General features: G+C 41.2%; 1 protein-coding gene across 6 annotated transcripts in view; it reads left to right on the forward strand.

Moving 5' to 3' along the window:
• The window catches only part of CREB5 (cAMP responsive element binding protein 5), a 405,112-nt gene that overhangs the window by 288,502 nt on the left and 93,569 nt on the right, over window positions 1–23,041 (forward strand). For all 6 annotated transcript variants that reach the window (XM_072764623.1, XM_072764624.1, XM_072764621.1 and 3 more), the window contains 2 exons: window positions 13,990–14,116; window positions 19,332–19,442. In XM_072764623.1, coding sequence (XP_072620724.1) covers window positions 13,990–14,116; window positions 19,332–19,442 — 238 coding nt within the window. The remainder of the gene's footprint in view (window positions 1–13,989; window positions 14,117–19,331; window positions 19,443–23,041) is intronic.

The raw sequence follows: 23,041 nt of genomic DNA on the forward strand, positions 1-23,041 counted from the left end.
GGTAGAACGTTTAAAGGATGATTTTATTAAATCCCAAATGCTGAGGAAAGCCATGGAAAAATGTTGAGTAGGGAAACGTCATGATTAGATCATTGGTTCATGGAGATCATTCTGGCTGTAATGCAGAGACTGGATTGGAGAGGAGTGAAACTGAAGGTAGAAATTGTTGGGAAAACCAAGCGAGAGAAGAGAGTGTTTTGGACTAGGATCTTAGTAGTGGGGAGGGAGCCAAGTGGATTGATTCCACGTCTATTTTGGGGGTGGAGTAGATAGCATTTAGTGAATGATTAGAAGTAGATGGTGAGGGATGTCAAAGTTAATGCCTCTATTCCACTAATTCACTACTATCAAATATATTTAAAGAAATATAGGACACTTTCTAGAGAAAAGGGCCTAAAGTTGAGCACTGTATTACTCAGAATGAATAGGATATGGGATATATATATTATACAGATATAATATGTATAATAGGATATGGAATTTATATATGATATTGAATATATATAATTTATTATATTATATAATCATATATGATTTATCATAAAGAATTGGCTCATGGCAATTATGGAGGCTGAGAAGTCCTACTATCTGCTGTCAGCTGGCTGAAATCCTAAGAAAGCCGGTGCTACAAATTTCAAGCCAAAACCACAAGCCTGAGAACCAAACAAGAGCACTGATGGTATAAGTCCAGGGCAGAAGAAGGCTGATGTCCCAGCTCAGTCAGAGAGAGAGAGAGAGAGAGAGAGGGAGGGAGGGAGAATGCAACCTTTCTCCTTTTTATAAAAATTCTATTTAGAACCTCAATAGATCAGACAATGCCCACATCATTTTGGATGATACCCACTCACCCATGGTTGGGAGGGGGGGCAATCTGCTTTCCTCAGTTGACCCATTCAAATGCTAATCTCTTCCAGAAACACCATCGCAGATGTGCCTAGACATAATGTTTAACCAGCCATCTGTGTATCCCATGGCCCAGTCAAGCAGACCTGTAAAAGTAACCATCCAAGGCATCAGGGACAGGATGAGCCATGGGGCTTAACATAAGCACTCGGGGAGTATTATCCTAGCTCTTCCAGGGGTAGGGCAAGGTAGCATTTACTACTCAGTAGTGAAAATGGTTTTCCTGGCAGCTGTCAGACTTGGAGGACTTTTGTCATTTGCAGAATGCCCAGTTTTTTCCCAATGCCAATGGGCTTGATGGCACCACACCGTACAGATAGAACTGCTTATTCGAGGGCCTGACCTACGTCTCCTAAAGAATGCTATCCTGTTTAATAATAAGTGACTAACTGGTGCACAAAAGAGTGAAACCTTTATTTTATGCTAATTAAAAGGATCATTGTTCCTGTGTGAGAAGAAACTACACCCCCTCTCCTACCCTTCAGCACTCCTGGTTCCTTGCCTACTTTGCTACTAGGCAAACCAGTGGCTGAGGCAGTAACATGTGCGCTGGGGTATTAGGATCCAAAACCATACCATGAAGGGCTCGGTTTTACTTCACTGTATCTTTTTATGATCTTCAGACTGACACATTCTCTTCCGGTGAGTGGCTGATATTCAGAGGCCAGAGGAGAAAGCAGACTTTCGTCACAGACCAGTGAAGGGATTTCTTGGGGAGCAGTCAACTAGGAGCAAGCATAATGTGGCACACGTCCTATAAATATACTGTCATTCAGATACAATTTCTATTTCTAGTAGGGCTTATTGTCGATAGCTAAAATTGACATTTACTGTGACCATAACCCTACCACAAATTAAAATCAGATCCCAAGGCCCTCTGGGGAAGATGTTTATTAAGCTGTAGGAAGACATCTGAAATGATACCAAATTACATTTTAAACTTGAAACCCCAAATACCACATTTGTTTGGAAGTAGGAATAGGGCTGTCTGGGGAATAATATGGGAAACTGAGCAAGTCACTCTTTTTGGCAAATGCAAGGCCACCAAGGAAGGGAAAAGTGCCTTAGAAGAGATGCTTTATGTATAAACCCCTGTATGTTTAAGCCTAAACAAAATCTCCTTCAGAATGAACCTAAAGGGAAAATAAGCCCTTTAAAACTTTATGCCTTTAAAGAACAGACATGGAATTTCCAATTATACCTATAAACACACCAAGAAGGGGCTGAAAGAACTATCATAATAAAACAAGTCTATCAAAATACAAATCTGTGTTCCAAGGCTTGACCAGGCTGATAGAGATAAGAGTGTGTTAGGAACCAGATGTCTTTTTATCACTTTTGCCTCTTAGCAGCTAGATGTCTGGTGGTGTTTGTGGATAGTGGGTGTGTTTACATGCAAAGCGTAGCCACAGTCTCAATCTCAGAACCTAATGATAGACCAGTTCAGTCCACCGGGAAGCCATACGTAATGGCTTCTTTACTTGTGTGTCCAGCCCATGAGTTGCTTTGGAAATTGCAAAGCCCTTTGAGATCCTTGGATGCAAAGTGCAAAGTAAATGCCAGGTATCATTATTATGAACTTTATTGCTATTATTTTATTAAGTGTTCGAGATTAATATCAGTTTAGCTCATGATAGGTGCTGCTGCAAAGTGGGAGAACTTGAAAGGTAGCTCAGGAAAGGTTGCTCAAGGAGGATATCAGTTTCCTAGAAACTCTTTCCCTCCCCCAACTCCTTTGCTCAGGTCAAAGATAAGTTGACTGTCCCTACAAGATAGGGTTTCAAGTTATCATGACCCTTAATGAGAAGCCTATCAAAAATGTGTCATTGGGGTACTGCTGCTGGGAAATGAGTGACCATGTACAATAAGGCAACTTCATTAAGTCGTTCCACAAATCTCTACAAGGCTCGTATTATGTGCCAAGCTTTGTGTTTTGTGATACTCTCTCCAGTCTAGTGAGAGACTGGTATTTGCTGTGAGAACACAGAGCAGGGATCAGCCTGGCCTGGAGAAATCAGAGCAGGTTTTCCTGAGAAGATGACACACCACAGATACCAGGTCTCATAGTGATGGAAAAGACACTCAGGTCCCTCAGAGCGGCTGGAAGTTTCTGGGTCTTTTTTCCTGAACTACTTCACCCTGAAATTGAGAACAATATCATTTTACTTTCTGTTTTAAAATGACACTAGCAGTAGTTTTATTCTCTAAAATAGATTAATCATCTCTTGGGTAGAATACACATCGATCGTCTCCCAAGGGCCAGGCGCATACATAATATTATCTGATCATCATAATATTATATGATCATCGAAGCACCCTCAAACCGTACGTACGAAGTATATGCCTGTTTCTGCCAATGAGAAAACGGAGAAGTTAAACGACTTGTACAGATCACACACTCATGGGCCGTGACAGGGCCAGCAGGCGGCCCAGAGCCTATGCCTTGTCAGCCACACAAGGCTGCTTTATTCAATTTACTGGTTAATGATGGCAGCCAGCATTATCTCTATCATTTCTGTCAGCCACTCTGACTGGAATAAGTGAAAATAATAGACCTAATTTAGGACTATGAGAAGCCTGCCAGTTCCTCGTCCTCCTCCCTAGAAACCATGCCAGACGGGGACGAATCTAGTTTTTAAGAGCCTAATAAGAGGAAATTCCAAAACTTCAGTAAGCCATTTAATTGTTTTACACTATTCGTTCTTGGGAGATACTCTTTCTTCTAACGTAAATCCCATGTGCTGCTGTTTTATGACAGTTATTATTCTGCTTTGGTTGGCTTTGAGAGGACCCGGCCACCATTCTCTGAATATAGTAATTTGGAAACTTGAACCCTGCTCTCGTCATCTCTGGGGCTCGTTCCTTTTACTTTTCCATTTAGGTCTTCCCTTCTGGCCTCTCAGTGTTTCTGCGTGCGTCTTGGGAGCCTTCTCCAAGCGCTGCCCTCCCCCGTGCCCTTTCCCTCCCTTCTCCCTCCCCCCCCCCCCCCCCCCATCCTGTCCAGCCCTGTCTGACAGGGCTTTTCTTTAAGGCTCTCACACCCTCTCCTAAGGTTTCTGGTTATTTGATTACAACCATGGCCTAGAGTGTGCGGCTGGCTGTCATGATGTGACCTAGTGAGGAGTTTGCTAGGCCTTGAAGCACTGCCTCTTGCCTTGTCCTGTGTTTCCTTGGAGGACGAGTTACCCGCTCAGCAGCTCAGCACTTGTGATACTTTATGGAGAAGCACAGAACTTGAGCAATCAGGCTTTCAGCCGCCTGCATCCCTGCCCTGCGTCACAGCCAGCCTAAGCCCCTCCTCCTGTATCACTGACACATCCCCTCTCCTGCCAGTATAGCTATGGAGCTAATAGTTCCTAGTGCCTCCTCCTAAGGAGCTGAAATAATCCTGGCAAGTGGAGGGGTGGAGAGGGTTAGAAACCTGGTGTCCCCGGGGAGGCACTTGAAAACTGTCAAGTTTTTAAGATCCAGGAAGAGGTTAGGTAAAGGCATTATTGGGGTGACTTAGTAGGGAGAGCTTGCAAAGTTCCCGGATGAGTAAAGATTGTCCAGATGATCTTTTTCTAGAGCTCTTCTGTTCCTGCTGAAGTCTTTTGCGGTTGGGAGGTTTTTGTCATTCAGCTGCAGAATGATGCTATGTATTTGGATCAGAAGTATGGGGCGACTGTACAGGGTGTGGAGTCCACCACAACTTACTCATTAAAATATGATAACTGACAAGCTGTGAGCCCAGAAGAAACCAAAACAGAATTGCTGACTTAAGAGTTAGGGGTGGAGGTGGGTGCTTGTAAGCTCGGCCAGCTCTGCCTCTACAGAACATCCAGACAAGTGTGTTAGTGAATGTTTCCATGAATTATTCATTGATGGTGAGTGAATGCAAGCAGCAATCACATGTAAATGACAAGGCTCATAATCAGAGGGCTCCTTATTTGTCCTTATGAAGCAAGGAGGAAGCTTATTAACAACGCAGAAACAGGAAGAAATTTTACTTAGAGATACGTCTCTATAAAGAAAAAATTTTCCCCAGCCAGCCAGATGTATATCATTTATTTGAGCCTGCATTCGAAATCTTCGTTTATTTCATGTCTTTTGATCTGCATTTACTTGCCTTTTCTGAGTGTAACTTTATGAATAATTGATGCAACTGAGAAGTTATTGGCTAATTGAAAAGCCATCTCGTCATGTCTTTGAGCCTGACCCATGGCGAAAGCCAAACTGTTCAGGCATTTAGGGTCTTTTATAAAGGGTCTTTTAAAAGCGCCGTTAGCTCTTTACAAGGAAAAAATATCAGATTTTGAAAACGGATTTTTTTTGTGTGTGACAATAGTATATCAGAAACCAATCCAACCGTGTTTTGGGTTAACTTAAATGAATCAGACTGACTGCATGACTAATTCAGATTAATGGTGCAGAAATCAGTCATTAAAGAAGAAGAAAAAAAAAAAGAGATTGATTTAATAGTCTTCACAGAATGGCCATAAATTTACATCTCCCTTTCTATTCCTGCTCTCTCTGTTTAAAACACTTGAAAGCACTAGTAAACATCTCCTCTGCCTGAGTAGATACAGCATATATGCTATAAAACCCAGCGCAGGCTCCAGCAGGATGCAGCTCTGTGGGCTGTATTACATTTTATGACTACTATTGGCTCTCTCGCAGCCAGGCTTTTATTTAAAGAAAAAGAAGTTACATTTCCAAGATATCAGATACTACATCTATAAAATAAAGGCGGCAGTAGTACAAAATTGATAAAAAGGAGGCCTGAATTTATCTTGCGTGGTAAATTTAATTTCCGACACCCCTGGTGATAATGATTACAAAAGTGTTCTTGTCAATATCGATAAGTCAGTGCAAAGCAGAAACGAGATGTTTAGTTGACCGTGGTGTGGGTGTAACTGGTACCTCTGAGCCCAGAGCTCTGAACATTATAAAGTGCAGCCTTATTGCAGGGCAGGCATCCAATTTTTAAAACATTATATAGATTGGAGACAGATGAGTGTTCCTGAATTATTCTTGGCCTTTTCTTACGAAATGCCCAGAATATAATTTCAAATGGAAATTAATTTAATTGACGCAAAAACAAATGGGCCTAGGAGTCATCAGAAAGCTTGAGTTTAATCTAAGGGGCACTGCTAAAAAGTACAGATTACCTTGGGCGTAACCATTTATGCTTTTCAAGAACAGAAATGGGTCCTATTAGGCTCTTAATGTAAATTGGAGTTTCACTTATGACTTGTAAATCAATTAAGTTCTTCTCATTAGTTAGCAACGATAATTTATTGAACCCTGTTCTTGCAATGTGTTTTGCTGGTCGAAGAGATCCTTGATATCTATGTTCTTATTAATTCAAGAAGTATCTATTAACACCTACTAGGTACCATGCGCTTTCTTAACATTTCTGAAGTATCTGCATCTGTAAAAACAGAGCGGACTTATTCTCTCACGAAGTTTATTGTCTAGTTAGGGATAGAGACATCATTTAAAATCACTCAAAATCATTGAAGAATTATAACTGGAGAGCTGAGATTGTAAACACCAAAAGATCATGAAACACATCTATTTTGTTTTTCATCATGTTGTCACAAATTTTGAATTTGTAAATGAATTGTTAGGCAAACGACCTAACTTGCCAAACTGTAGTTTTCCACTCTGAAATGAGTGCGTACAGAGCCTGAAATGCATTAGATGCTTAATTTGATCTTCGATTTATTCATTGATCAAATAAATGGTGATAAAATGTTACTAAGGGAAGAATGCAGGGTGAGAGGACTCCAGAGAAGGTCCTACCCTGGAGTGGTTGCTCAGAGAAGGTGGTGAGAATTACTTACGTTCAAGTTCAAGGCTATGGCAGGAAGGAAGGTAGTGCTTGCATGAAGCTGGAAGGAAGTCAGCTATGGCGCTTGGTGTGGAACCCAGGGCCATAAGCTGGGGAGGCAGTGAGGGGCCACAGAGTATGATGGCCTTGGAGCCATGTCAAGTTTGTCACAAGGGGCCTAGCTTACTGTTACCTCTGATGAGGTAGAGAATTCACTATTTTTCATTAGGCTGTCATACTAGCTTCTTTAGGAAGGATGGGGGTGAGGATATAGCTATAAAAGCAAAATTTTCTTCCCAGACACCCAAATGATTGTGTCATCAAAGGAAAGGTGGAGGGGATTGGGATGGAGGAGTGAGGGATACCTTTCATGCAGGGAGTTTCCAGATCTTACCAGAGGTCCTCCCTTGAGCTTAAGGAAGCATTGACATGGAAAATACATATTTTAATTGAATTCTGCTGATATTTTGGTGCCTTTTCTAAGGCTAAACATTTCTAACCCTTTGTCTCAAATTCCTCATTTCTTAAAAGGGGAAATATTGTATTTGCCACCCAACTTTAGGAACTTGGCAGTGAGACTTGGTGCAAAGCATGAGCTCATTCAAAAAAAAAAAGATACGGGTAATATGATGTCTCTTAAAATATGGGCCAGATAACTGTCTTGTTTTCCCAATTATTGCTTCTGTTGGATTTTTGTCATTGTTTTCAGGAAAAACAAGATACTGAGAACTGATCTCTGGGGAACTAGTTTGGTTCCATTTTGAGGAAATATTTTCAAAGATCCTTTCTGAGAAATAGTGTGAATCATTTTGAAATTCTGTAAAATTGCGGGTGAGAGGAGTCCATTTGCCTCCGCAGAAGGGTTTGGGAATCTAAAGTTGATGGATTTTTAAAGAAATATCTTATGTATGCAGGAAGTATGGGACATTTTCATAGGCATTTGGTTATGCTGTGGTTCTTTAATTAAAGCTAAGGACTGGTATTACCTTTAAGATCCCAGCCTTAAGCCCCAGTTCCTTGATTGAAGTATTGTGCTTAATCTGTTGTTTGGTCTGTGTTCCAGAAGAATAATAACAAAAACAGCTAATTTTACTGAGCATATTCAATATATAGTTGACCCTTGAACAGCACAGGTTTGAACTGCACAGGTCCACTTATTTGTGGATGTTTTTCTGTTTTATTTTTTTTAAGATTTTATTTATTCATTCATGAGAGGTACTGAGAGAAAGAGAGAGAGAGAGAGAGGCAGAGACATAGGCAGAGGGAGAAGCAGGATCCCTGCAGGGAGCCCGATGCAGGACTCGATCTTAGGACCCGGGATCACGCCCTAAACTGAAGGCAGATGCTCAACCACTGAGCCACCCAGGCGTCCCATATATTTTTTTTTTTTTTCAATAAGTACAGTATGGTACTGTAAATGTAGATCTCTTCTTATGATTTTCTTAACATCTTCTTTTCTCTAGCTTACTTTACTACAAGAACATTGCGTATATATATATATATATATATAGTTCATGTTATCACTAAGGCTCCCAGTCAACAGTAGCCTATAGTAGTTAATTTGGGGGAGGCTCAAAGTTACACATGGACTTTTGACTGCACAGGGAGTCGGGGTTCCTAATACCTGCATTGTTTAAGGGTCAACTGTATTTAATATGTAGTAACTCACTTAAGGCCATGGCATAAATATCTCTGTTGTCCCATCTTATAATTGAGAAAACTGAGGCACAGAGAGGCCACGTAACTTGCCCAAGGTCACACAGCTAGTGACTGACAGAGCTGAGATTCCAACCTAGGCAGATCATCTTCTGAGCCTACATTCTTCACTACCCCATTCATTTTACAATGTAATTATTACCCATGGAAGAAATTAACTATGTCATCTTTCCATTTCACATTCTACTTGGTTATCCTACAATTTGCTTTCTTTACAAAAATAGGAATTTTTAAATTCCACTTAGGAGAAGAATGATAAAATAAGCATTTCTCATTACAAACAGCCTTCTCTTAAGATTTAAGAGTTTGTATTCCCCTCTTTAGTTCTTCAGCTTCCCCATCCTAGGCAGAAACTTGTTTGCCACGTTAGGCCACAATACTGCATTTAAGAAGGTGGAAAAAAGAAAAGCACATTTCTTTTTATAAGTAAATACAATGTAGTGAGTAATACTCTTTCTCTAGCCTGTCTATGAAATTATGTTACATGTAAATGAGGAAAAGGTGTGGACCCCCTGGGATATATTAAGTCCTTGAGGTCCTTCTCTTTCTTTTTAGAGATATTTTCTATTTGCAGTTTATTCATAATTCAAATGTATTTTTGACATTAAGAACTAAGTACCATACTGACTCCGTTCCATTCAGTACAGACACTGACCAGCTACTATGGTGCAGGTGCTGGGTGAAGCACTGTGGATTCATCAGTGAGCCATGAAGAATACCCTAATCATAATAGAACGTAGAGTCTCATGAGATTAAGAGCATCTCATTTGCAAGTTCTAGAATCTGAATTTTAGAGCTCCAGGGCATTTCCAGATGGCCTATAGTCTGATCCATTCATTAAACAGATGACGAAATGGAGAGCCCCAAAGTGAAGAAAGTCTCTCCCCCGAGTCAGAAACTCTAATGGCAGTGGCATCTGGATCTTCTGCTCCCTGCCCACTCTTCTTTCCATTTTATTGCTTTGAAGCTTTTCATATTATTCTTCTCATACAAAGTCCTTCAAAAATCCTTTTGTTGTTATTTATTACCTGCACACAATTTCTTAGATGTCTATGGTTGGATTTTGATGCTAACATTGATCTTCCGATTCTTCGACCTAATTTTTTTTCACTGCTTGCTTCTTCTCTTTGCCTAACCACATACCTGGCGGATTTGTCTGTCCTGAGTTAAATAGGCAATCCCGGGGTGCCATGGGTCTTTTGAAGACCTGGGAAAGGGGAGCAGTCTGCAGTGACCCTTGTGAGACCTTCCAAACAAAAGCACTGGCCCCTAGCTCCTTAAAGATAGTTGGGCTTATCCACGGGTAAAGATCAGCAGACATAGCGCTTGCTTTTCAGACACCCCTAGACTGGAAAACATCCTTTGGGGGTAAAAATGAGGACATGAAATCGCTTGCTGTGGTACCTTTCATTCTGTTAAGGACACTGAAAACACAGTCTGTCATCCTTGACATTTTAATTGAAAGAAAAGCTTACATAGATTTCAGCCGTAAGCAGTATGTTTATACAAGTGTATAAAGAGGAATAATCTGTCAAGTTGGAAAACTCTTAATGCTACGGGACTCAGTTTAGTAATTGAACAATCCAACATGAGCTCACACATCTTACCTTGTTCCATGCCTCAATAATTTTTAGTAGAAATACTTTACCTAGAGGCATATGGTTATTAAAAAGGAGGCTCGGCTTGCTCAAAGTCTGGAGTTATTAGCTCATGGCAACAAGCCTGCACTGGAGAAAGACTGTTGGGTCTTTGTTTTCACAACTTTGCTGCGATTTGCCCTCTGATTTTCAGAGTGTTGTTTGGGAAGTTTTTTGTTTTTGTTTTTGTTTTTTTTTTAAAGGAAGAAAACATAATTTCACATGGATGAGTGACTTCTCGTGTTAGCAATACTGCCTAATTTTACTACTTCATTGCAAAGTCCAGGGGAGCAGTGTGAATATCAAAGGAAATAGACTGTGAATTTATTTTAGTATAAAAAAATCAATAATAACTTAGTTATGGGAGCCATCAAGGTGTGATGGGGGGAAGCCCTGTGTTGCAAGTTGAATATGAGCCCTGCTTCTTTTCATGACCCATATGACCTTGGGCACATTTAAATGTTTCTGAGTTCAGCTTACTCCAAGTAAAATGGGGGTAATCTGACCTACCAACCACATGGCATTGTTTCAAGTCACGTGAAAGTGAAAATATTTTGAAAAATATGAAACTGTATAAGTGCAATATAAAAAGTTTCAAGCGAGTGCAATATGTTAATAATTATTTCTATATACACAAAGGGAATTAGATAATTAATGTAATTATTCCGATACCCCTCTTGCTTCAGGGATCAGAATATGCTGGACAAATGATTATTTATTGGGCCAAGCTACATAATTACTTCAATCTAGCTAGCCCTTTGTATACCCAGTGATAGGTAGGAGTAGATTTTCTTTTTTCTTTCAGTTTTTGTAGTTTTACACTTGAAAAAAGATATACAGGGGATCCCTGGGTGGCGCAGCAGTTTGGCGCCTGCCTTTGGCCCAGGGCGCGATCCTGGACACCCGGGATCGAATCCCACGTCGGGCTCCCGGTGCATGGAGCCTGCTTCTCCCTCTGCCTATGTCTCTGCCTCTCTCTCTCTCTCTGTGTGACTATGATAAATAAATAAAAATTAAAAAAAAAAAGAATCTGTGTAGAGGTGCCTGGGTGGCTCAATCGGTTAAGCATCTGACTCTTGATTTTGGCTCAGGTCATGAGATAAAGCCCCATGTCAGGTGTATGTGGGGCCTGCTTAATTCTCTCTGTCTCCCTCTGCCCCTCCCACCTGCCTGCATGTGTATGTGTACATGTGCTTTCTTTCTCTCTAAAAAGTAAATAAATGAATAAAATACAGAATTTGTGTTAAACAATAATTCAAAATTATTCAAAATCCAAAGATGCAGAGTTCTCAAATAGCCATTTCTCTTTCAAGTATATATTGCTAATTGGTTTGATTGCTGTCATTAGGCAATTATTATAATTCCAAGGGAACTCAGTACCTTGAAAAGCTTTCTTAATTAAAGAAGGAATGCTTGATATTTAAAAATCTGGTACATCTATGCATGGTGTTGAAGTAACTGACCTAATAAGAACATTGATTAAATGAAGCATACCATTCCCCAGCTACTCTATCCAACTGGGAGTTTACTGTAGTTGTGTGAAGAATGAAAACTCATTTTAAATTTAATTACTTTTGTATCTCCATTCACATAAGCATTGTTTAATTGATTTCTTTTTTTAAAATGATTCATCAATAGAAACTGATCACCAAGATTATCCTAATATGTCCTGTTGGAAACAAAATGTAAATGATGATAATATGCTGCCCTTTGTTTATTTACGAGGATGATATGACCAATCATCATTATAAATGTTTTCTGTTGTCTTTTTTTGCTGGTCCCTATCTTTACCCAAAGCATTCCTCCTGGTAACTGGGAAAAACACATACATGGTAGAGGGTTGTATGTATGTGTGTTTAGATGTATGTATATTATATGCATGCATGGATAAGATGTATGTTTGTACATCTCTCTGGATAGACGAGTAGATGGCGAGGTGATTAACAACTCTCTGTAGAGATGGGCTCAGTGAATCTTTTTCATTGTAAAACAGGGCAGTTCAGATTCCTGTCCTTGTCTGTTGACAGAGCCACATTTTGACCTATCTGACTAGAGCTGTCTGCCTCTGGATGAGGTAGGCTTTAAGACCCAGTGAAGGTACAACATACCATAGAACTTTGCAGCAATTGGAACTAGCAGTTTCCTACAACTCTAAAAAGTGAAGGACCTTTCTTTGAAGACCCTACTAATCCTATTGTTAATCTATACTCTGGAGGTCCCCAGGGCACATGTCAAGAAATACCCATAACACTCATTTGCTTTTCTGAAAACACTCATTTTATTGTTACAGGCTGCTTACCTTGGCCTGTTCATGTAACGATTCACACACACACATTCTATCAATAAAGCAGGGTGTCATTTGTGTACATCTGCACAGAGTCTGTGTAAGGGTTTTATATTATTTTGTATTTTCATTTATATATCTTCCTAAACATCTAAGTATTGACTAATTGATGATTCATTCTTCCAAGATGCATGAGCTTGTGACAGCTAGCTCTACCCAAAGGAGCTGTTAGGAAAAGACAATAGGAAACCTAATCTTTGGGATTTCAACAACAATGCAAAAGAAGAGCACGTTGGCACTGATCTCCCTGTTTCAGTCTCCTGCTTCTCACTAAGTCAGCCAAAGAAGAGGCTTCTCGTGCTACTTTGGATGGGACTGTCCTTCCCTGAAGCATAGGAAGGCATTGGCCCATGTAGCACATCTCTGTCTGCAACCATTACCCAGCACTTAGCATGAGGGAATTGGGGGGGGGGGGGGGGGGTGTTTGTTTGTTTTGTTTTGTTTGTTTGTTTAAGGAAAATGCATTAATTCTGGAAGGAGTCACTTCTTTTATGGCATTCAAGACAAGGTGGTTTAACATGGAAGACTCAGAGGTCCCCGGGGGTGTTTGTTTATTTATTTGTTTTGTTTTATTTGTTAGATCTTTAATTTAGTGGTTTGACATTTATACGGCTCCCTAGAGCAAAAGCATCAGGAGATTGAGAATTTAGCTGAGGAGGTCACTTATTTGCCATTTTTCATAAACACAAATAATTTCCTTTTTCCCTCAGCCACACATTCCCTGGCTCATTAAATCAATTTAAAGTCCTAAATTTTTCCCCCCTCTGGCAAATTGAAGCAAAAGCTCAAACTATGTACTCCCCTGAGGAATGCTTACCCAAGTTCTACAGGTCAGGCCAAAATCAGTTTCTGTCAAACAGCCTAACACCTCTAGTTATTATAAAATGAGGAATTGGTAATTGGGGGCTGGGCTCTGGACTTGCCTGAGAAGGGCTGGCTGCAGTGGCATGAACCTCATTCCTGCTGCTTTGGTCTATGTCCTGGCTTTGTTTTGTTTTGCTTTTTTTTTTTTTTTTCTACCCACAGTGGAGAACTATGAAAAAGTCAAAACAGATTTCTATCGGGAATTCATGAATTGAGTTGGCTATACAAATCTAGACAGTGAGAAGTGTATTCAGAATAAAGCCAGGAGGGCTTCCAGGCAGAGACATAGGAGAGTGTGGATAAAAAAAAAAAAAAACAAAAAAAACATACTCAGATCTCAGGGTCTAAGATCCTCCAAAGGGCAGAGAATCCTGAGTAAAGGATTTCACCCCCAAGCCCCTTCCCTAAGAGGCAGGGGTTGTAGGAGATTTACTGACTTGTTGACTATTGAATATGAGTTAGATAACAGAGGTCAGGAAATGAAGTGGAATTTGATGTATTAACTAGGAAGCAGCAGAGGAAGCCAGGCTTGTGTTTTATTTGTTATTATTTCCCTAATATCCTCAATTATGTGGTTCCCATCAGAGGATCTGATCTGTTGCTCATGTAATGGTGTTGTTCCCTCTGGTTCTGGACACGGGGAAACAGGCCATGAATCCCCTGCCCCAAGGCATCGGGAATAATGTTTGCTTTTTTCTGTGTGTTGCCAGGCCTGTCCCAGGCTCTCTATCTTCTCTGCTACATCTCCACAACAGACAGAGACAGCCCATGCCAGCCTCCATGCCTGGGACCCTGCCCAACCCTACGATGCCGGGATCTTCTGCAGTCCTGATGCCAGTAAGTGCTTTTCACTTCCAATGAGCCTTGCTCTTTTGAAAGCAGTAAAGAAAAAGCTGAGATCTAAGCTGGAAAGAAAGTGGCTTCTTCTGGATGAAGAGTTGAGCTGTGTACTGGTCTGCTGAGAGTGCCTGGTTGTCTGTCGCTAGGCATCTCACTGGCTTTCCTGCCCTTCAGTGCTTCCTTAGGGAGGCCTGGCCCCATCTTCCTGCTGGTGACAAGTGAGCTTGCCATACTCAGGGAGTAGAATTTGTTCAAGGATATAGTGTTTTAGGACTAGCCCAAAGTCTGTATAGCTATGTACAGAGTGTCCTTAACTTACTGGGGAGTGGTCTTGCCAGGACTCAGTAACAGTTAGAAGAATAAAAGTAATAATGACGGTGCACAATACCCACTAATACGTATTCCTGCATATCATGTTCAAGTCATCATGCTCCCAACATTTACTGCATACTTACCATGTGCTGGTCCTTCTGTAAGCACTTCAGCAACACATGAAACCATCCTGTCAGGCACGTACTATTTCTACCACCATTGTTTGCATGAGGAAGGTATAGCACGTAGCTTTCTTGGCTGAGAAGCAGCATAGCTGAGTTCTGAACCCAGGAGTTCTGACCCCAGAGTCCACTCTGTCAACCACTGCATGATACGTACATTCACTGCTTTCACTGTCACAACAGACCTGTGAGGGAAGCACTGTTATTAACCCCATTTTACAGATGAGGAACCTGAGGCACAGGATGCTGAGTAGCTTGGCTAAGGTCTCAGTTATTAGGTGATGAAGTGGAAGGATTTAAATCCAGGTGGTATGACTCAAGAGTCTACACTCTAATCATTATATGATATGACCCCCTTCTGAAAACTACACATTAGCCTAGAAGGGACATCCAGAGTGTTCCAGAACAAACCTTGCTCTCCTGATACAGGATTCCCTCCCTGTGCTGCTTCATCCTCCCTGGCCTTGTGCTTCATGGAGCATGGCTGGTGTCATTGTTCCTAGGGCCACAGGAGTTCCCCAAAGCCCTAGATGTGAGAGGACAATGCAATGAAAACTCTCCCACAACAGTATCAACAAGGCCTGACTGGAACATTTTTGCATTTTGAGGAATTATCTACATTTGTCACTTCATGTTGCTCTCATTGGGGTCCTGTGGGAATGGGATTACAGTAATTATTGCCACGCTCATTTTACAGATGAAAAGCTGAAGAGTAAGAAGTTGAAGGAAGCTGTCTAATGCCACACAGCTGTGACGATCCCCAATTCTGTTCACACTGAGCAGCTCAGATTTTTGAAGCTTGAGCAGTTTGCTGATTTATCTGAATGGAGGCAGGTGTGGACAAAGGCTTGGAAGCCCAAGTTCAAAAAAAAGGACCTGCCTACTATAAATATTGAATTGTCCCAGCTAGAAACAGTCTTTGCAAAATCAGGCCAGAAGGAACCAAAGAGTTGACACATTTTACCTGCATGGCTCACTTGAAATATCTTTAGATGAGGTACAACAGCACCCCCAATGTCACTATCCCAGGTATTATTCAACCCAGCCAGCTGCATGAAAACTCCCACCATAAGCTGTCCTCCTTTACACTATGAATCACTCTTGTCCAAAATTACTTTCCTTTCATAAATTTTCTCCACTATCCAGAAAAATACCACTTTGGTGACCTTCTTCTTCTTTTTTTTTTTCCATTTGATTGTACCATTTCCAGGGACAAAGGTGGGACATGGGCTGAGAGGGCCCAGAGAATAAGTATCTGGCACTGCTTTCCACCATATAATCTCATTGTACAACTTGACCTCCTATTGATGCTTTACAATAGAAGTAAAGGATGAGGAACATGATCAAGAGCCAATGTAGACAGCAAGTCTGGGAGGCCAACCCCCCAGGAGTTCCCAAACCCATGCCACTGATAGGTACAGCCGCCATGACAACAGCATTAGTCTAGAGCACTGAGTCTCAACGTGGAGCTATTTTCTCCCCCAGGGGATGTTGGGCACCATCTGGAAATACTGTTGATTGTCACAATTGAGGGAAGAGTGCTACTGACATCTGTGGGTAGAGATCAGAGATCCTGTTAAATATTTTACAATGACAGGACAGCCCCCACAAAAAAACTAATTATTTGGGCCCCAGATGTCAACAGTGCTGAGCTTGAGAAACCTTGGTTTAGAGAGACAGGAATGTAACTAATGAAGACTATTATAAAATATCTAAAAAAGAGATAACCCTAAGAGCCTCTGGTCCCAGAAATCTAGGCCTTCTCCCCATTGTTATTGAGTTCCCTGCTCCTGTGCTAAGATTTTGGCATTTTTAAGCCCAGTCTTCTCATAGAGTTCCTGCCTTGAGAAACCATGATGCTCTTGGCATAAAAGATCTGTCTATAAGTGGAGGTAATATTCTTTTTTAAAGAAAATATGGGATTCCTGGGTGGCTCAGCGGTTGAGCGTCTGCCTTTGGCTCAGGGTGTGATCCAGATCTGGGGATCGAGTCCCATGTCGGGCCATGGAGCCTGCTTCTCTCTCTGCCTGTGTCTCTGCCTTTCTCTGTGTCTCTCATGAATAAATAAATAAAATCTTTAAAAATAAATAAATAAAAAATAAATAAATAAATTTAAGTTGTTATTAATTAAAATAAAAACACATACTCCTGTCATATGACCACCATACATTATCAAGGTAAAAATGCAGTTACAAAATAGTATGTAAAATATGATCTTATTTTTATAGAGGGAATATTCTTAGCTGATTTGTAGTGCATGCTGACATTTCACAAGGTCCCAGGTCTGCAGCAAAATGATGTGTTTATTCATTCCACAAGCTTTTGCTGAGCACCTGCTATGAGCCAAGTACTGTCCTGGACACTGGCGATGTGATGAACAACAAGACAGGATCTCACGGTGCTATGATTTCCTATCCTCAGTCAAATGTTGGCATAATTTGGGAATACAAACACTCATCGTAATTACAAAAGCTCAGTGAACTGTTGAGATTTTAGCTTCCTTTCTCTGATTTGTTTCAGAGGGAAAGGAAATGCTCAAGAAAAAGTGAATCCTTTACCTGGATGTTTTACCTGCAGTGCTAAATGCTGCTTCATATTCAGCAAAGCCACTCCCATCTTCTGACTCCTTGATTCCAGGCACCTCCCCAAAACACACTCTTGCAGCAGGACCTTGTCAGTATAAGCACCAAATAGTTATCTTGCAGAGGCTCTTGCTAACCCCTTATAATCACTAAGATGGAAAAATGCGATGTTTTAAAATAGAGAAATCAGCCTGTTTTCAACATTCTGGTGAATTTGTGAGTCATGGAGTAGGAGTAGTCACAGACTGTAACTCTTCCACAAAGTGGGAAGCATGGCTGATTCTGGATCTCGAGGAGAGCAAGTAAGCTGCTCGCCCTTTGTAGTACATGATGGAGAGCAACGTGAAACTTCCAGATAAGCATTTGTACTTCTCAGTGACCTTCTTTCAGGAAACTGAAAGCAAAAGCTCATTTGGGCCTGATTTCTCTCTAGGAGCAGGTGACCAGTTGGAATAAACAGTCAAAGGCCTTTCTGACTCTTCCATCTCGCTGCCTCTGGAAGTGGGAGTTATAAGCTCTAAGCGTTTTGAGGAGCAGCTGTCAAGACTTAACAATTAGAGTACATGAGTGTACTGCATAGCACTGAACTGTTCGCTTAAACATAGTTACAATGGTAAATTTTATGACACGCGTATTTTACCAGAATTTCCAAAATAGTCATACAAAATAAAATACCTAGGCTATGTGGAGACTCAGGGGGTCTAGGAGAGGGAAGGTTTTATTTTATTGAATTGATAAGGCTCCAGAAGTTTTTGCTGGCTTGCTCTGGAATGTATAGAAAATTCTTCATCAAATAGCCCCTTGTGAAGCAGTGTCACACCAACATACACTGCCCAATAACTGATATGCTAAGGTACAGCTGAGGGGGCTTTGCTGAGACAGGGACTGTCCACCCATCACTCATGTCACTTAGTGAGTGAGCATCTCTGCTCACCCACACATTAATGTCATAATTGCAGCCCCGCACTTGGGACGGACCCAGCAGGGATGGAACCCGACAGCAGTGGGGACCCTAACGGGGCATTTACCTGGGCTTTCACTCTCAATTCTTGCCAGGGAGGTTCCTGGCCTGCACTCTTGGAAGAGCTCCAGTGACAAAAACCTCTGTGTTTCCCCAGACTGCCCAGGCTAACACTCTTCTCCCTTCCTTCCTTTGGCAAGGGGAACAACTTTTGCACCGAAGAATCTATTTTTTTCCTCTTGAGGCGAGTCTTCTGTGCAATTTAGTATTAAGTATACTCACTTTATTTTTGTTCTTTGAAACAGGCTAAATTTCTACTGAATAGACAGTATCAATCAGATCTACCCTCCCCTGGCTAAAAGAGAAGTTTTACTGTATTTACTTATTAACAGGGACACCCTGGAGACAAAAATGCCAGAACTCGTGCAAGCATTTGAACGATGTTAATTCTAGACGCCGTGGCAGGCCAGCAGGACAATGTCCATCATGTGCCGCACAGTACCCTCACCTGCTCTCTTCACCCACTCAAAGGCCTGGCCCTGCCATGAGGCCAAAATCTGCTGCTGTATGGTGTCCTGATGAGGTTAACAGGGAAGAAGAGATGTGCCAAGGGCAGCAGCTCAAATACCTCTTGGACATCGTGATTGTGTTTATAAGTTACAATGGCAAGGAGACCCAGCATATTCAAGAGCATTCCTTTTTTAAATTAATTTAATGTTTTCCTTATTGGTAAAATGATTCATGTTGTTGTATAAAACTGAGGGAGGGAAAAAAAAAAGCCATGGATAACCTGAGATAACCATTTGGTATATATCCTCCCAGCATTTTTCTGTGCATACATTACTCTTTACATTTATAAAAAGAAGCATGACTAGTGGCAGTTGGAGTGTTTGCAGAAGTGGAAATATTCCATACTCGTGTTTGTAAATGTACCATGACAACACGGTTCTCGCTGGCATGGGACATCTCCTATAGCAGGCACGGCTTTAGATTAATTCTTTGATGTCCTAGAGTTCAAGGCTCAGAAGTGTCTTACTTGCCCTTCCTCAAACCATAGTCTTTCTCCAGAGTTATTCAAAGAAATTCTAAATGACCCACTTGAAAGAGAAATGCAGCTTTGTCTGTGACCCAGACTGCTTTTCTGAGACTCTGACTCTTGCTTTTCTTTCTCTTAGATGGAGAGACAAATGTCAGTGAACTCCAGCCTCTTGGGAATGCAAGGTCCAAATCTCAGCAACCCCTGTGCTTCTCCCCAGGTCCAGCCAATGCATTCAGAAGCCAAAATGGTAACTAACAGTTATAACCATCCTTTTGTTATTTCATGACTTTTTCTTTGGATTTCTACTCTGACTTCCAAATTTCAGTTAAGGCAGGTAGATGGCTCCGTCGTCATCGTTTTTGGTGAATAGGTCTTTTCTGTGGAAAGGCAGTACAGAACTTGGCTCTCTCTTTGAGGGTGTTTGCTATTGAACCTTGGCATCAGATGACCATGTAACAAGCATTGGATCGGCCTTCATGAAAGGGATGTTTAGAAGTTTGGGGAGATCCATAGGAGTTGCGGTGGGATACACACAAGTAGGAGTTAATTTCCCCCTAAGGTAAGATTAACAAAAACCATCCAGAGTTCCTCTTCTTCAAGGTGGTCACAATTTCAGTGCCACACTTCCTGTCCCCCATATCCGTGAGAACAGACACGTGATTCTGAAGCACACACTAGCACAGAAATATTTTTCATGTTTTGTTATAGTTGTCAGATGTGACGTTAATTCAAAGGATCACAGCCTTGCTTTCATGTAGGGTAACTGCGCCTCTTACTGAAATACGTGATTTCAGGTGACAACCTTCACGGACTCGTAACATAGAAGATTTATGTGCAGTAAGCTCAGTCTTTCCAGTCATATTGAGAGATTGATACATTATATTCTGTTAAATATTAGTAAAAGCAATGCATGTCCATCTCTGCAATACAAAGTAAAGTTGCTGGCTGTATTTAGTAAAGATACTTGAAGTAGACTGCTCGGTTTTCATGTAGTTAAATTCTGACAATTAGTATAAGGTATCAGATGGCAACAAAATACACTGTTAGTATCTGATATTGGATAAGGGTAGCTTTGCCACAAGTCGGAGATTTATTTGGTTTCCTGACAGACAGCATTGGGGACCGTGTCTAATGGCTGGTATGAGGATGTTCTCGACAGCTCTGAAAATTAGCCACCAAACCCCAGTGACTTCAATTTCAATGGCAGCAAGTTTTTTTGATGTCTGCTTTGGTCACTTTCTCTTGGAAATTTTACTCATGTGTCTTTCAGCTCCTTGATTCAAGGAAGCGCCTGAATTCCCAGTGTTGGCTACCTTGGGCAAATAAAATCTGTGGTTAAGAGAGTTCTCTTTGCTGTGCCACAGTCCCTGTGACATGCCAGATGGCACCGGCATCTTCAGCAAAGCTCGTTAAATCTTTTTGGAATCGGCAAATATTTTTTCAACTCAAGCCCTGCAGAGCCAAACCAAATACTTGCTGGCAGAGTAAAGTTCAAACTGGCATCTGTTTTGGAGACCAGAGTAATGCCATTTACTTTTTAAAAAAATTTTTTTTAAGGAAAATAAAAAATGAACTGTGAAGGTACTTAAGAAAAAAACAAAATTAAGTTATTCATCTGAGCATCAGATGCTACTCCCCCAGCTGAGTTATTTCTGAATCATCTTGTTTGGTTCGGGGTCTGTATCCCTCTAGGGAGACCTCCCAGACAAACTTTAGGTGGATTTTTACACATAGTTCCAAACCAAATTTCCCTGCCAATTGATTTTCGCTGGATTATATGCCACCACTTGACTCAGAAATGTCCTAACCCTCTCTTCTTACTGGCAAAGAGAGAGAATGCTTCCAAAGGGAGTACAGGTTATAATTATTTATTTATAGGTATGAAATAAAAACATATGATATGGCCAATTACTATGAATAATATCAGCTGGAGACAAAAGGAAGATGGTCTGTACCTATAAAATAGTGTTACCCCACAAATGTTTGTCGAGTTAAATTTACTGAGCAAGCACACTACTCTGCTGATTCATGCTCTGAGTGGATGGATGAATATTTCCAGATCCATGATGTCTGGGCTAATGAACTCTTATCATGGAGTTAGGGCTTAGAGAGCATAGTTAGTCTCTCTGTCACAGGCTCCCACTCCTGACACTATTACTGGCAATCAGTTATTCCAAAGGGGAAAATGATGGTACTGGCCACTGACTTTTTGGAGAAACAGCATTTACTTCTTAGCCTGGAAAAGTGTTTAGTAATCGGCTTTTAATGCATTACTCAGCATTTCTATTCTTATTCCGCTTGCTTTATTCACAGGAGAAACCAGTTATTGCCATCAACTAACCATACGGTATTTTCTAGCAGCTTTGGGGCTGCTCAGATGAAAAGCTTTTACAAAATACAAAGTAATAGAGAAAAAAAAAATCTTCCATGATTTTAATGTCAGCCAGAGCCTCCCCAGGTTTTCTCTGAACTATGGGCTTTGTTGTTCTATGCCTAATTTTCTTCCTGTGTAAGACTGGAATGGATTCCAGATTTCAACTAAGACTCCTGTTTCACTGTTTTCAAGGACTTTTCGAAAGGTCACACATGGGCTATTGTGATGAATGCACTCTGCGGGGTGTGTTCTCCGAGCACACAAGAAACCAGAGAGCTGCCAGGGAGGTGTCGCCCGCACCACAACACTGCATATCTGTTCTCCTGGGGACGGCGATGTCAGAGTGTCTATTTCACACTCTCTATTGACCACTGACAAAAGCCGTCCTCTTGCATCTCTGGTGAAGTTTGGAGGTCCTGGAGGTGGACAAAAGCTTAAGACAGGATTGCTTTAACTGTACAGCTTTGTTAGAAGCTGTCCGACTAGCGATTGCTCAGTAGGATACATCCTCTTCCCTCAAATTGGTCATTTCAGTTGTGGAAGAATGCAAAATAGGTGTCCCCAATAAGCTGCACTGTGTATTAATCCAGGATATCCAAATCAAGCAGCACAGTGCTCTTCTTTGGATTTAATGTATATTGGCATCAAGCAGTGGGCTTCAGTGTACTGAAGTCACATCTGTCCAAGCTGGTTCTGTAATGATTTCTGACAGATTATAATGGAGTTTTATGGATTCTTTTTCTAAAGAATTAAGCCAACAAACATATGGCTTCATGGTGATACAAGTGAATATATACATATTAGATTTTGTTTTGCGGGTCAGGACAGACTCAAAGCTGTGAGAGCTTTCCATCTGTCTAACCACCCAACACTACGGGTTCTCTTCCCAGATTCCTGGAATTGGTGGGTATTGTCCACGAAAATGGGGTCTGCTAGAAAGGAAATTCACTGGATACTGATGGACATTTTTGACATTCAAAAGGGAAAGGGAGAAAATGCGGGGGGGGGGGAGGATAAGCAGACAGAAATGGAAAAGGGGAGGAAGAAGAGAATGTAAACCAGACTGGGACACATTTCCAGCCTCTTGTGGCTCTTGTGGCCATGAGTGATTCTGTAGTGGTGTGGATATGGTACCTTCCGGTTACGGAGATTTGTGTTCATTTCTATTTGTGAGAATGAGGCCAATCTTATTTAGTTTTCAAAGAGGTTTTCTTTCTTTCTTTTTTTTTAGACCAGTAATAGGTTTGGAAGCTAAAATAAGGAATGGGGAGAACTTGTCCATATATCTGTCTTATAACTCAGTAATGTTGAGATGATTACCATACTGAAACCAACTAAAGTGAAAGATGACATATAAACAACTTTCCAGAGAAGGCCGTGGCCACTCTGCCCAGAATTCACCTTCAGTGTGGAGAGAGTTAGGGAAGCTCATGGAGTGTGGAGATACTAGGGGAAAGGTACATACAGCTGAT

The sequence above is a fragment of the Vulpes vulpes genome, chromosome 7, assembly GCF_048418805.1.
Source record: "Vulpes vulpes isolate BD-2025 chromosome 7, VulVul3, whole genome shotgun sequence".
In the NCBI taxonomy this organism is placed as follows: Eukaryota; Metazoa; Chordata; class Mammalia; order Carnivora; family Canidae; genus Vulpes; species Vulpes vulpes.